The sequence below is a fragment of the Eleutherodactylus coqui genome, chromosome 8 (assembly GCF_035609145.1).
Source record: "Eleutherodactylus coqui strain aEleCoq1 chromosome 8, aEleCoq1.hap1, whole genome shotgun sequence".
In the NCBI taxonomy this organism is placed as follows: Eukaryota; Metazoa; Chordata; class Amphibia; order Anura; family Eleutherodactylidae; genus Eleutherodactylus; species Eleutherodactylus coqui.
Window position 1 is genome coordinate 146052906 of NC_089844.1, and position 12167 is coordinate 146065072.

The window sequence follows — 12167 nt, forward strand, 5'->3', positions numbered from 1 at the left end:
AGGAGTTTACAAAAAAAACGGAAATGTACTGCGCGCGTCACACCGTGGATGGAGAAGACCTGCACTGGCTCCGGACGGGTAAAAAACTGTCCATGGCTGCGGACATGGGTGGATTCCATATGCAATTCCCTGCACGGAATCCGTGTGTGCCGTGGACATTGGGCCTTAGAGCAGGAGCCTGGCTGTCAGCAGTCAGCATAGTCACCGCCTCAAAAAGATGTATGTGCATGTTTAAAGTCCATTAGTGGGGTCAGTAAAAAGGTTTATTGGCCGTCACTAAGGGGTTAATATTGCAGCTGTCCCACGCCTTGCCTATCCTTACTACCTATTCTCTCTGTAACCGTGGCATTACTATGGAGGAAACTACCACTGCAGTCTGGTGGCATGTTGTCCATATGGCCAACATGTCAGGGCTCTGCATGTTGGTACAAGTAAGATGCTTGATGTATGGGTAATGTCTTTTCACATCAGCGTTGGAGGTTTTTCGTCAGATAGATTCATTTGGCCAGTGAGTGCCGTCATGTAGATGTGACACAGCTCTAACACATCCAGAGATCTAACACATCCAGAGAGTGGACGGTGCCTTTAAATATGACTACTCAGTCCGGAAAGCCTCTGAAAAAGAACTTGACGTGAGTGTCCGCAGCAGCTGTGAGAATGGACATCATGTCCGGTACAAGTCTGGTAGAGAAAGTGAAGAGCAACTGTGTGGTGAATGACTACCCAGTGTCTCATAGTCCGGCATCTTTAGCTGATAAATCAGTGTCCCCTCTCGTTACAGGAGTGATTAGTGAATCTGGGTGTGTTTGTTTTGTTATTGAGAAGTGGTGAAACCAGGATTGTATGGTCATGGTGATAGCATCTCAGGCCTCTCCCTTTTCAAAGTATCTTCTGTGAGACCCCAAACTGGACCACTCTGTTTTGCAAAGTTTTGTGTAAAGACTCATTTACACGCAAAGACAATCTTTCAAACGATTGACAGATTGACAGTTCTAATGATCATTTTGTATAAAGTGCTAATGGACACTAATGTCCTTTAGCTATTTATAATCTTCATTTGCATGTAAATGAGCCTCCAGGAGCTGTTTGCAGAGCACAGCAGGTGGTCTTTGCTCTGCAATCAGCTGTTTCATACTGTTTCTCTGCTACAAAAATGAAACAGAGAAACGTAATTCCCTAACGAGGTTAACGCTGACGTGAATAAGCTCTAACAACACTAATATTTATCTTTTAACCACCGGACTATCAAAGGATTAAATCCAATTTTCATTAACTCATCTATAGGCTGATGGTAGCATCTTTCTCAGACTGTAACACTCTTCCCTGACTGCAACACCATTCTCCAATGGCACCCTTCCTTGACTGTAACACCCTTCCCTAGCGGCATTCTTTTCTGATAGTAGCACCCTTCCCTAGTGGCAAGTGGCACTCTTTTGTGATTGTAGCACCCTTCGCTGACTGGCTTCCCTTCCTTGGTGGCATCCTTCTCTCACTGTAGCACCCTTTACTAATGTCACCCTTCCCTGTCTGTAGAAGGGCAGCATTTTGGCAAACATACAGTCCATCCCTGCGCTTTCCCATATTTAATTTGCAGAAGGGGAACATTTTGCTTCATACAAAAAAAAAGACTATAAGCATCTGCAAACAAAACCCCAACAATGACAACTTCCAATGTTCCTGAACATGGACTATGGATTGGCAAGCCAAACCATCTTTACATACTGTCCATCAGGCGCTCTATAGCTGTGTCACTATAATTTTTAACATGCCTTGGCAGCCTGTTACATGACGAAAGTTCTAGTTTCCTGATAGCTGGAAGAGCCTCACATAGCAGGTTGCAAGATGTAACCTAGACTTCAGTGCAAAATCTGCATCAGGACCCCCATTGGCCATGTGCCATTTATAATACTGACGTCTTCTTCAGGTCTTTGGCCCCCTCAAGCATTATGGCCTGGGTGTATCTGCTACCTCTGCACCCCCTACCGCTACACCCCAGATGGAGAACATGAAAGAACACATATCCTCCTTTGATACAGCAGTATGTAACATTTTATTGCTATCCCATCATCTTTCGTGCATTCCGCGTATAACAGTGCGCCCCCCTATCTCCTCTTTCACTGACTCTCCTGCCTGCTTGTATTTCAAAGTGCAGCAATTCTCCAGATGGCAGCCATTGTTTTCTGCTCTGGACCCTGTACTGAATGGCAACTTTTAATAGTATTGGCCTAGGGTGCGAGAGCCGGAGTAAGGTAAGCCTGCAGGAATGCGTTCCCAGAGATACTAATGTGTTCTAGTTTCTGCAAATTGCGCAGAAGAGGAAATAGGTCAAGAAACGCCGTGTGAGCTGCCTCCGAAAATCAACAGAAATGTGCACAGTGTCAGCGGCAACCAAGGTGCGACTACAGGATGCGAGGAACGTGAAAAGATCATTACTAATGAGAACTCCTGTGATTCTGGGAAGATTTTTTTTTTACCACGTTTACACAATAGTATGATGGTTTTCCCCTGTAGTATTTTACCACAATTCCCATATGTGCCATATAAGCAGATGGAAATCAATGTGTTCCCATTCTCTCATTACAGAAGATAACCAGTGATAACGTTATATGATTTTAGACGATATTGCAATTTTTTTTTTTTTTTAAATCTACAGAACAGGATGGACTAATGCACCTTTAAATTAAAAAAAATTAGGAGCATTACCGTGCCTTTAAGAAAAACACACGTCTGACCAAAAGCATGTACTAACATGGGGAAAATCCACCATACTACGCCACTGTGGGACCTCAACTTATAGGGGAGTTTCAACACCTTATGACCTTGGGTGGCCTTGACGTTTTGGGGTGATCCATTGCAGTAGCTCCTTGTTTGAACTTGGCTTAAAAAATTCTTATAGTCGCCAGAAACTTATGACTATTTTCTAGCTTAAAGCGACCATCCAGTTTCATGAGAAAATTCTGTCTACATTCTCAGGCTCAAGGTGCAAATGCACCTTCGGTGTCCCTCTGGGCCTATCTTAGGAGAGCCCTAACTCTACAAATAGTAGGATAGGAAGAGAAGTAACAAGCATTAGGCTCCTCTCCTGTCCCAGCATGGGGTATTTATGATTTTATGAAACACTACCAGAAGGAGGCCTCATTTGGATTTTCGCTATGGGCCATCCTATTATCTTAGACGACAAAGTTCTGTTTGTTTGTTCTTCTTGAAGAAGAGATAGAACCATTTTTACATAACACACAGTTGTCCGCATTTTCTTTTTTTTATTACTTGTGCTTGAAATATTGGTCTCTACACCATCGGTATATATAATGTTCACTCTGATATAAATACATATTACAATAGTAAAAAAATGTCCTAAGCTTGACCCAGTAATCTGTACAAGTCTACAAATGGGCAAAAGCGATTGTGAGTTTAGAGATTCTGATGGGTATCCCAAAGGATTTTTCTTAAGAAGGCATTGGCATACTTGTCCCCGTAGAAGGGTGGTGAATCAAAGAACGAAGTAAACGCCCATTTTCTTCATATAAAAGTTACCATCCTGTTTAGCATGAAAAACATCAGTCCCAGCCAAAATTGTGGCCGGTCATCTGGTAGAACTTCATGTTGTAAGGTCGGTAGAACTCCTGAAGACGCAACAAAAGTGTCTTATCTATATTGGGATGTGGACGCCCCTTAGACTTGCCTAGACATCTTGGCTTGCCACTTCCCTCTGGCTTCTTCAGACAAGGAAATCCCTTGGTTTTGTTGAAATAAAAATGTTTGTCTGTTATAACCCTCTTTAAGCCCAAAAAGTCCTGAACTCGGCCCATTTCCCCAGCAGGGTCACTGACAAGTCTCTCCCCGCTCACAAAAAGAAATTTAGAGAGAGGAAAATATTGGAGCCAGTTTTCTAAGTGCTTTGCATAGATGCCAATACGGATGGCACTCCAGGTAGTATCAATTGTCCCCAAGCTGGTGTTTTTGAAAGCCAATGCTTGGAAGGTGGGTAGGGACGGAGTTTTTGACAGTGTCTGTGTATAGTCAGAGATGGCCCTTGTCACTGGATTTCTGACCACCACTATGAGCTTTGTGTCCTTGGACATGTTGTAAATCCGTCCAGGCGCTTCTGGGGTTACAAAGTAACTTGGAGTCTTCTCCATTGTGATCTGTCCTTCTAAAGTCCGAGGCATCAAGTTCCTTAATAAAAAACAGAAGAGACATATAATGTGTTAACTTCAACTGGATTGATAATTTCTAGAACATCAATGAGTAGATAAAGAAAGATGATAAACTGGATGCATTAGGGGAATAGGCACACGTGGTGTGAGTAACATACTTTGGATGTTCATGGACCTGTTATAGGGATTTATGTGATAGCTGTCACTATAGAGTGCAAGAACACTAATAAACATTATGGTGGGGGTCTCACTTCTGGGACTACACCTATTAGGAGAACATTGCCCACTGGGCAAGCACTTATAGGATAAAATGAAGTGAAAAGCTGGGTGCTAACGTGTGCATTTCTATTCATTATACAACTCCAATTCCAAAAATGTGTGCAAAATGTAAGTAAATGTAAAGAAAAAAAGTGCTAGGATTTGGAAATCTCATCTGACCATATTTTATTCACAGCAGAACTTACTGTATATCAGAAGATATTCTATGAGACATTTTCCATTTCATTGAAGAAAATCAACTCATATAGAAATCAATGGCAGCAACACATCTCAAAAAAGTTGGGACAGGGTTAACAAAAGGCTGAAAAAGTTAGTGGTACTATTGAACAACATCTGGAGGGTCAATTTTCTACTAAGTCACATAACTGTGTATAAAAAGAGAATGTTAGAGGCAGAGTCTCTCAGAAGCAAAAATGGTCAGAGGTTCACCAATCTGTGAGAAACTGCATCTATAAAAGAGTTTGCTCATTCATCGGCTGATTGCTGCCCTGTTTACATGGGGCAGTGGTTGGATGTTCTATCAAAACCTTGTTCACAATCATTAGTTTGTGCCCCCCCCCCCCCCCAGCAGAGCAGCATTCAGTTTATCACAGGCACTATGCAAACTCCATCCCACACAGGGAGGGTAAAGAAGATTAGTTGGTAATAGCCTTATATCATTTACAGGAAACGGGATTGTTGGTATGCAATGGCCAAGGCACTTTCAGCATGATACTTTATTGTTCAGAAATCTCCAACAGACAGCAGTAACATCAGACGAATGATAACTGGTGAGAATTCACATGGGAAACTATGGATTTTACCCAAGATTCCCTTTAAACTGGGCTTGTGTGGGATTTTGTATTAAATTCCAAACTGTTCAAAAGAATATTTGTACAAAACAAGTATTTTTTTTACTGTAAAGGACTAAAAATACATAATTTTTTTTCTTTCAAAAAATGCTTTTTAATGCAAATCCGTAATGATTTAAGATGGCCCTGTGCAGCTCAGTGAATATCCAATGACATCTGGCCAAGGTCAATTCAGGAAAGATTTGGCTGCTGCAGAGGAGCAGAAAACAGAAGAAAAGTCATATTTTGTGTTTATAAAATTATTAAACTAAAGTGCTGTATTTCCACTTTTCTGTCACTCTAGGGACCTGAGAGTTGAAGACGCCTGGACAAACTGACCGCAGCCAGATAGAATATTTGCGGAAATAATAACCTACTCTGGGATTTCCTGCTGCAGCAGTGGAGGCTACAAGACATTTCAATCGTTATTTTCCTGTCTTGTTCCATGAATAAACCCAAGAACTGTCGCCATCCAATACTGAACCTGTCAAGCCAGCCACAGATACTGTAATTAACTCTGCATATTATTTCCAAGTCTTATTCACTCCATCACTGAGGATAAAACAACTTGCTCCATATACAAAATATAAGCAGTAAAATACTTCCACTATGTACAGGAATAGAACCACTATAATACTGCCCCCCTATGTACAAGAATCTAACTACTATAATACTTCCCCCTATGTACAAGAATCTAACTACTATAATACTTCCCCCTATGTACAAGAATCTAACTACTATAATACTTCCCCCTATGTACAAGAATCTAACTACTATAATACTGCTCCTATGCACAAGAATATAACTACTATAATACTGCTCCCTATGTACAAGAATATAACTACTATAATACTGCCCCCTATGTACAAGAATATAACTACTATAATACTGCCCCCTATGTACAAGAATATAACTACTATAATACTGCCCTATGTACAAGAATATAACTACTATAATACTGCTCCCTATGTACAAGAATATAACTACTATAATACTGCTCCTATGTACAAGAATATAACTACTATAATACTGCCCCCTATGCACAAGAATATAACTACTATAATACTGCCCCCTATGTACAAGAATATAACTATAATACTGTCCCCTATATACAAGAATATAACTACTAGAATACTGCTCCCTATGTACAAGAATATAACTACTATAATACTGCCCTTTATGTACACGAATATAACTATTATAATACTGCCCCCTATGTACAAGAATCGAACTACTATAATACTGTCCCCTATGTACAAAAATACAACTACTATAATACTACCTCCTATGTACAAGAATATAACTACTATAATACTGCCCCCTATGTACAAGAATATAACTACTATAATACTGCCCCCTATGTACAAGAATATAACTACTATAATACTGCCCCTTATGTACAAGAATATAACTACTATAATACTGCCCCCTATGTACAAGTATATAACTACTATAATACTGCCCCCTATGTACAAGAATATAACTAGTATAATACTGCCCCCTATGTACAAGAATATAACTACTATAATACTGCCCCCTATGTACAAGAATATAACTACTAGAATACTGCCTCCTATGTACAAGAATATAACTACCATAATACTGTCCCCTATGTACAAGAATATAGCTACTATAATACTGCTCCTATGTACAAGAATATAGCTACTATAATACTGCCCCCTATGTACAAGAATATAACTACTATAATACTGCCCCTATGTACAAGAATATAACTACTATAATACTGCTCCTATGTACAAGAATATAACTACTATAATGCTGTCCCCTATGTACAAGAATATAACTACTATAATACTGCTCCTATGTACAAGAATATAGCTACTATAATACTGCCCCTTATGTACAAGAATATAACTACTATAATGCTGTCCCCTATGTACAAGAATATAACTACTATAATACTGCCCCCTATGTACAAGAATATAACTACTATAATACTGCTCCTATGTACAAGAATATAGCTACTATAATACTGCCCCCTATGTACAAGAATATAACTACTATAATACTGCCTCCTATGTACAAGAATATAACTACTATAATGCTGTCCCCTATGTGCAGGGATATAAATCCTGTGATATTTTTTATATAGACTGTCATCTTTTCTGTTTACTGTGCAGTTTATTGATAATCCTCATTTCCCTCTGCAGCTCTCTCTGTGCGTTCTCATAAGTATAACTAATACTAGAGCCGGTATGAAGTGACCTTAAGAGGGTTTTCTTCTGGAATGTTACACATCGCCTGCAGGTATCTGCCGCACAGGACACGGTATAAACCTGCAGAAGAGCTGACATTAAACCATACAGGAAGCCTTCTGACTGCCGCTTCCTGTGGAGCCTTCAGCTATCGGACTGATGGATCCACATACGAACTGAAACATCATGCAGAGCTTTTGTCCACTTCATCAAATCATCCCGCTTTCCCATTTTTAACACTTCACTGACTTTACCATTTCTCTAACTTTTGATAAACATTGTATCTGAAGTCTGAGGCAGAGGAGCCCTTGTGTTTTATCAGGTACAACAGCCTAGGTGCAGCTGCTATGTCTACATCGCCCATAGCTACACCCCCAGCCATCTATTTCCTTAGATTGAGAAAAATGCCAGAAATTGTTTATCTAATATGTAATTTTTGTGCTATTTTCCATATTTCGACCTTATAAAACTGCACATGTTCTCTCTCCATGCCTGTTGACTGGGCAGGCTTTTCCTGGTGGGAGGTCAGAGCTATGTTTAGTGCTCTCAGCCAATCAGATGTCTTCCTGCTGCTACTCCCTCTCCCCTCTCACAGCATGCAGTTTCGCAGAAAGAGAAACTGCAGCTGCATCCCCATCCTCACTGCCTTCTTACTGTTTTATACTAGTTGGCTTTGTTAGGGCCTGCGAAGGCTTGTGAACATTTACAAAGAGGAAAAGGGAACTACAGCCCACTAGAAGGTGTACTATTGACTTATGAAAAAAAATGACACTAGACACACTTTAATTTTACCCAGAAGGCTCCAGCATCCTCATCTTCTGTCCAGAGCACATCTCTCACACTAGAGGCCTGTTCTTTCCTGCACACAATCAAGAGCCATACCTTCCCAAACTTTTAACAGTGAAAAGAGGGATACTCAGGCCATGCCCCTTTTATGCTGAGCCATATCCTTTGTGTCCTCTGATAGTAATAGTGCTCGTTAGTGATCCTTTCACAGTAATAGGGCCCCTCACAGTCCCCCTCACAGTAATAATGCCCCTTAGTATCCCTGTCATAATAGTGCCCCTCAATGACCCCCTTACAATAACAGTTCCCCTTTGTGTCCTCACAGAATAGTGCCTCTCATAAACCCCCTCATAGTAATAATGCCCCTTAGTATACCTTTCATAGTAATAGTGCCCCTCAGTGTCCCCCTTTGTATCCTAACAAAATAGTGCCCCCTTGCAACCCTGCTCATTAACAATGCCCATGCAAAGCCCCTATCAGTAAGAATATCCTTGCATGTCCCCCCCAGTAATAATGCTCTCACATGACCCCGCTCAGCAATGCCCCCCTTTATGCAATGAAATAAAAAAACAGCCTATACTTACTTATTTCTCTCCCTTCACCCTTCTAGTTCATGCTTCAATGATCCCCACCCACTTCACATGATCACTGTGGCCAATCTTCAGCCTCAGTGTTGGTATGACTAAGTGATAGGCTGCAGCAATTACATGTTGCCACACTAAGTGGAAGTGATCAATGAACTGGAACAGTGCAGACCTGAGTGGTGGTGGTGGTGGGGGGGGGGGGGGGGGAGTGAAAGGGGTGAGTATAGGTTGTTTTTTGTTTTAGACCATTCCTGGTTGTCCCTGTAGGACATGTCTTCTGCCTCTCAGGATGGCAGGACAGCTCCCAAAATCCAGGACTGTCCTGCAGAATCTGGGATGGTTAGGAGACATGCAATCCATTGATTTGAATGAACCTTGTGTAATGCTTTATTTCGCCTTTTGGGGTGCTGTAGGTAAAGTGAACACTTTGTGTCAGGCTTCCAGACAGATTAGAGGTGATCGCTGGTGGTCCCAGCAGGAAGACCCCTTGCAATCAGCTTATTGTCAAATAACCCTTCTGACAAGTAGGGTTTGTCCAAAACGGAGAACCTTTTAAAAGGAGCGCATTCATTTAAAATCTACTAATAATGTATGGAAACGTGGCCATGAATAAGGTTTTGTTCATACAGGATTTATTTTCCCTATAACATAGGATTCAGATCAAAGGATGGCGTACGGTTCATGTAATCGCCCTATTTATAGACGTCTTTCCGAGCGCCCGTACGCTGCTGCTGAAGCCTTTTATGTTTAATAGTCGGCATTATAGTTTGTAAAGTGAAGTTTAGGGCATTGTACATTGTTAGACGGCATCTGTAGAGCTCTTTCATGGGCAGTAACCAGACAGAACACAGGTGGTCCAAAGGTTCATAAAATACACCGTAATCTAACTAAAGTCATGCCAACCTCAGTGCGACAGTGCAACATATCATGGGTTGCATAAACAGTGGCAACCATTCCTTTCACCCAGGCTAATGACACGGACCCACCCTTTCCTCTATAGCAATAATTGTTAGTGTTTCATTATTGTTTAAAAAGGTTGGATACATTTTGATGAAATTTCATAAATTCCATAACCTGATGTATAATATGCAAATTGAACAATGCCGCTACAGCGCCACCTATTGTAAGGCAGCATTCCTGCAAATCAATGTCAGACCTTTCTAACAGGCCTTCTAACAATGACTGAGAATTTATGCCGACGTATAGTTTCTCCTTGTGAAAACCACTTAGGGTGAACACCCACTGGCGTTTTTTTCTCTACTGCGCTGCAAGAGTATAGGTAAAGTCTCGCAGCTCAGTGCAAGAAAAAAACAGCATCACGCCGGGATATCGCCAGTCTTTTCAATAGGGCCAGCGGCAGCAGTGCTAGGCCCATTGAAAAGAGATGGAGAATGTTGTGGACTTCTACCACAGCTGTGACAGCTGTGACAGCTGTGACAGCTGTGTCAGGAGTTTCCTTCATCCCCGTGGGGACTGCAGGGATGAAGGAATCCTCTGCCACAGCTGTGGCAGAAGTCCACGGCATTCTATCCCGGCATTCTATCCCATTGCTTTCAATGGGATCGGCACTGCTGCAGATCCCATTGAAAGCACTGCTTTCTGTCAAGCAGAATAGCTAAGATATTGCTATTCATGAATGAATAGCTAAGGGCTATGTGTTATTGGCTGAGCGCTCAGCCAATAGCTAAGCACTAGCTGCTATTGGCTGAGCCCTCAGCCAATCAGCACAACCCTTTCAGGAGGCGGGGATTTTTAAATCCCCGCCTGCTGAAAGAGCTTAACAGTTATGTCGGGGAGCCAGCAGGAGGACGCGTCTAAGCGCTGGAGAGGTGAGTAATTTAAAAAACAAAATTTTTTAACACTTATTGATGATTATCAGGGAACACCTTATATTTCAAGCCCTTCTCTGATAATCATTTTGCGGGGCTTGACAGAAAGCAGTGCTTTCAATGGGATCAGCAATGCCGATCCCATTGAAAGCAATGGGATAGAATGCCGCGGACTTCTGCCACAGCTGTCACAGCTGTGGCAGAAGTCCGCGGCATTCTCCTTATGTTTTCAAGGGGGCTAGCGCTGCTGCCGCTGGCCCCATTGAAAGCACTAGCGATATTCCGGTTCTATTCTGGCGTCTTTCTTGTGCTGCGAGGCGAGAGTTTTCTCGTGCTCTCGCAGCGCAAGAATGAAAATATCGCCAGTGAGTGTCCACCCTTAGTTAGGCTACATTCACACGATGAGCACGATATCGAGCCGAGAAAGGTAGCCCAATATCACGCTTGCCAAAGTGTGTTTTTCGTTTTGATGCGAGGCATTTTTCATTCAAAAGCGCCTCGCATCGCTTCTGTGAAATTGTGATCCTCAGGTGCGTGTTTCACGCACATAAGAGGATCGCAAGTGTTTCCCATTGATTTCACATTCATCCCATGTGATGTCTTTTAAGGGCGAATTGGAAACAATGGGCGAGGAAACATAACTTGCATGAGATTCTTGTCCCTTGTAAATGTAGCCTATGTGTGAGGAAAATTATAAAGCCATGCATGCTCCTCTGGGAAATTGAATATGCAAATGAGAGTCTATGCCTCTACAACACCATCTATTGGAAGGTAGCATTTTTACAATTCTATGCCTGACCTTTTAATAGGCCTTACATTCCCAGTTATTCTTCAAAGACCTTTTAAAAGGTCCGACATAGACAGGCAGGAATGCTACCTTCCAATAGGTGGTGCTGCAGAGGAATTATTTAATTTCCCTTTTTGAAGATTTTACTCCAGTCCTGGAACTTTTAAAAAAAAGTAGACATGCTTTGTATTAGGGGTGGAGCTTTATGAAATGCTAATATAAGTAAATATGTCCCACTTTTTTACATAGTATGCTAGGCTGAAGGAAGACAATGTCCATCTAGTTCAGCCTGTTTCCACCCCCTTGCTGATCCAGAGGAAGAAAAAAACATATTAGGCAGAAGCCAATTTAGCCCATGTGGGGGAAAAATTCCTTTCAGGCTCCATAATGGCAGTCAGAAGAATCCCTTGATCAACGTTTTAAAGTTCCTATCGGACTCTAAGACCCGGATCAACAACCCAGTTGGTTATTTAATGTCTATATCCTGTAATATCATAGCTCTCTAAAAAGGCATCTAGTCCCCTCTTAAACTCCTCTATCGATTTTGCCATCACCACATCCTCAGGCAGAGAGTTCCACAGTCTCACTGCTCTTACAGTAAAGAACCCCCTTCTGTGTTGGTGATGAAACCTTTCCTCTAACCATAGAGGATGCTCTCTTGTTAACCTTTGCAGTCCTGGGTATAAACAGATCACGGGA

General features: G+C 41.7%; 1 protein-coding gene across 1 annotated transcript in view; it reads right to left on the reverse strand.

The window, feature by feature from the left end:
- Positions 1-3250: 3250 nt before the first annotated feature.
- Positions 3251-12167, reverse strand: part of HS3ST6 (heparan sulfate-glucosamine 3-sulfotransferase 6) — a 54407-nt gene continuing 45490 nt past the window's right edge. The window contains exon 2 of the mRNA XM_066576639.1: positions 3251-4176. Within this exon, the coding sequence (XP_066432736.1) occupies positions 3558-4176 (619 nt within the window). The 3' untranslated portion in view covers positions 3251-3557. The remainder of the gene's footprint in view (positions 4177-12167) is intronic.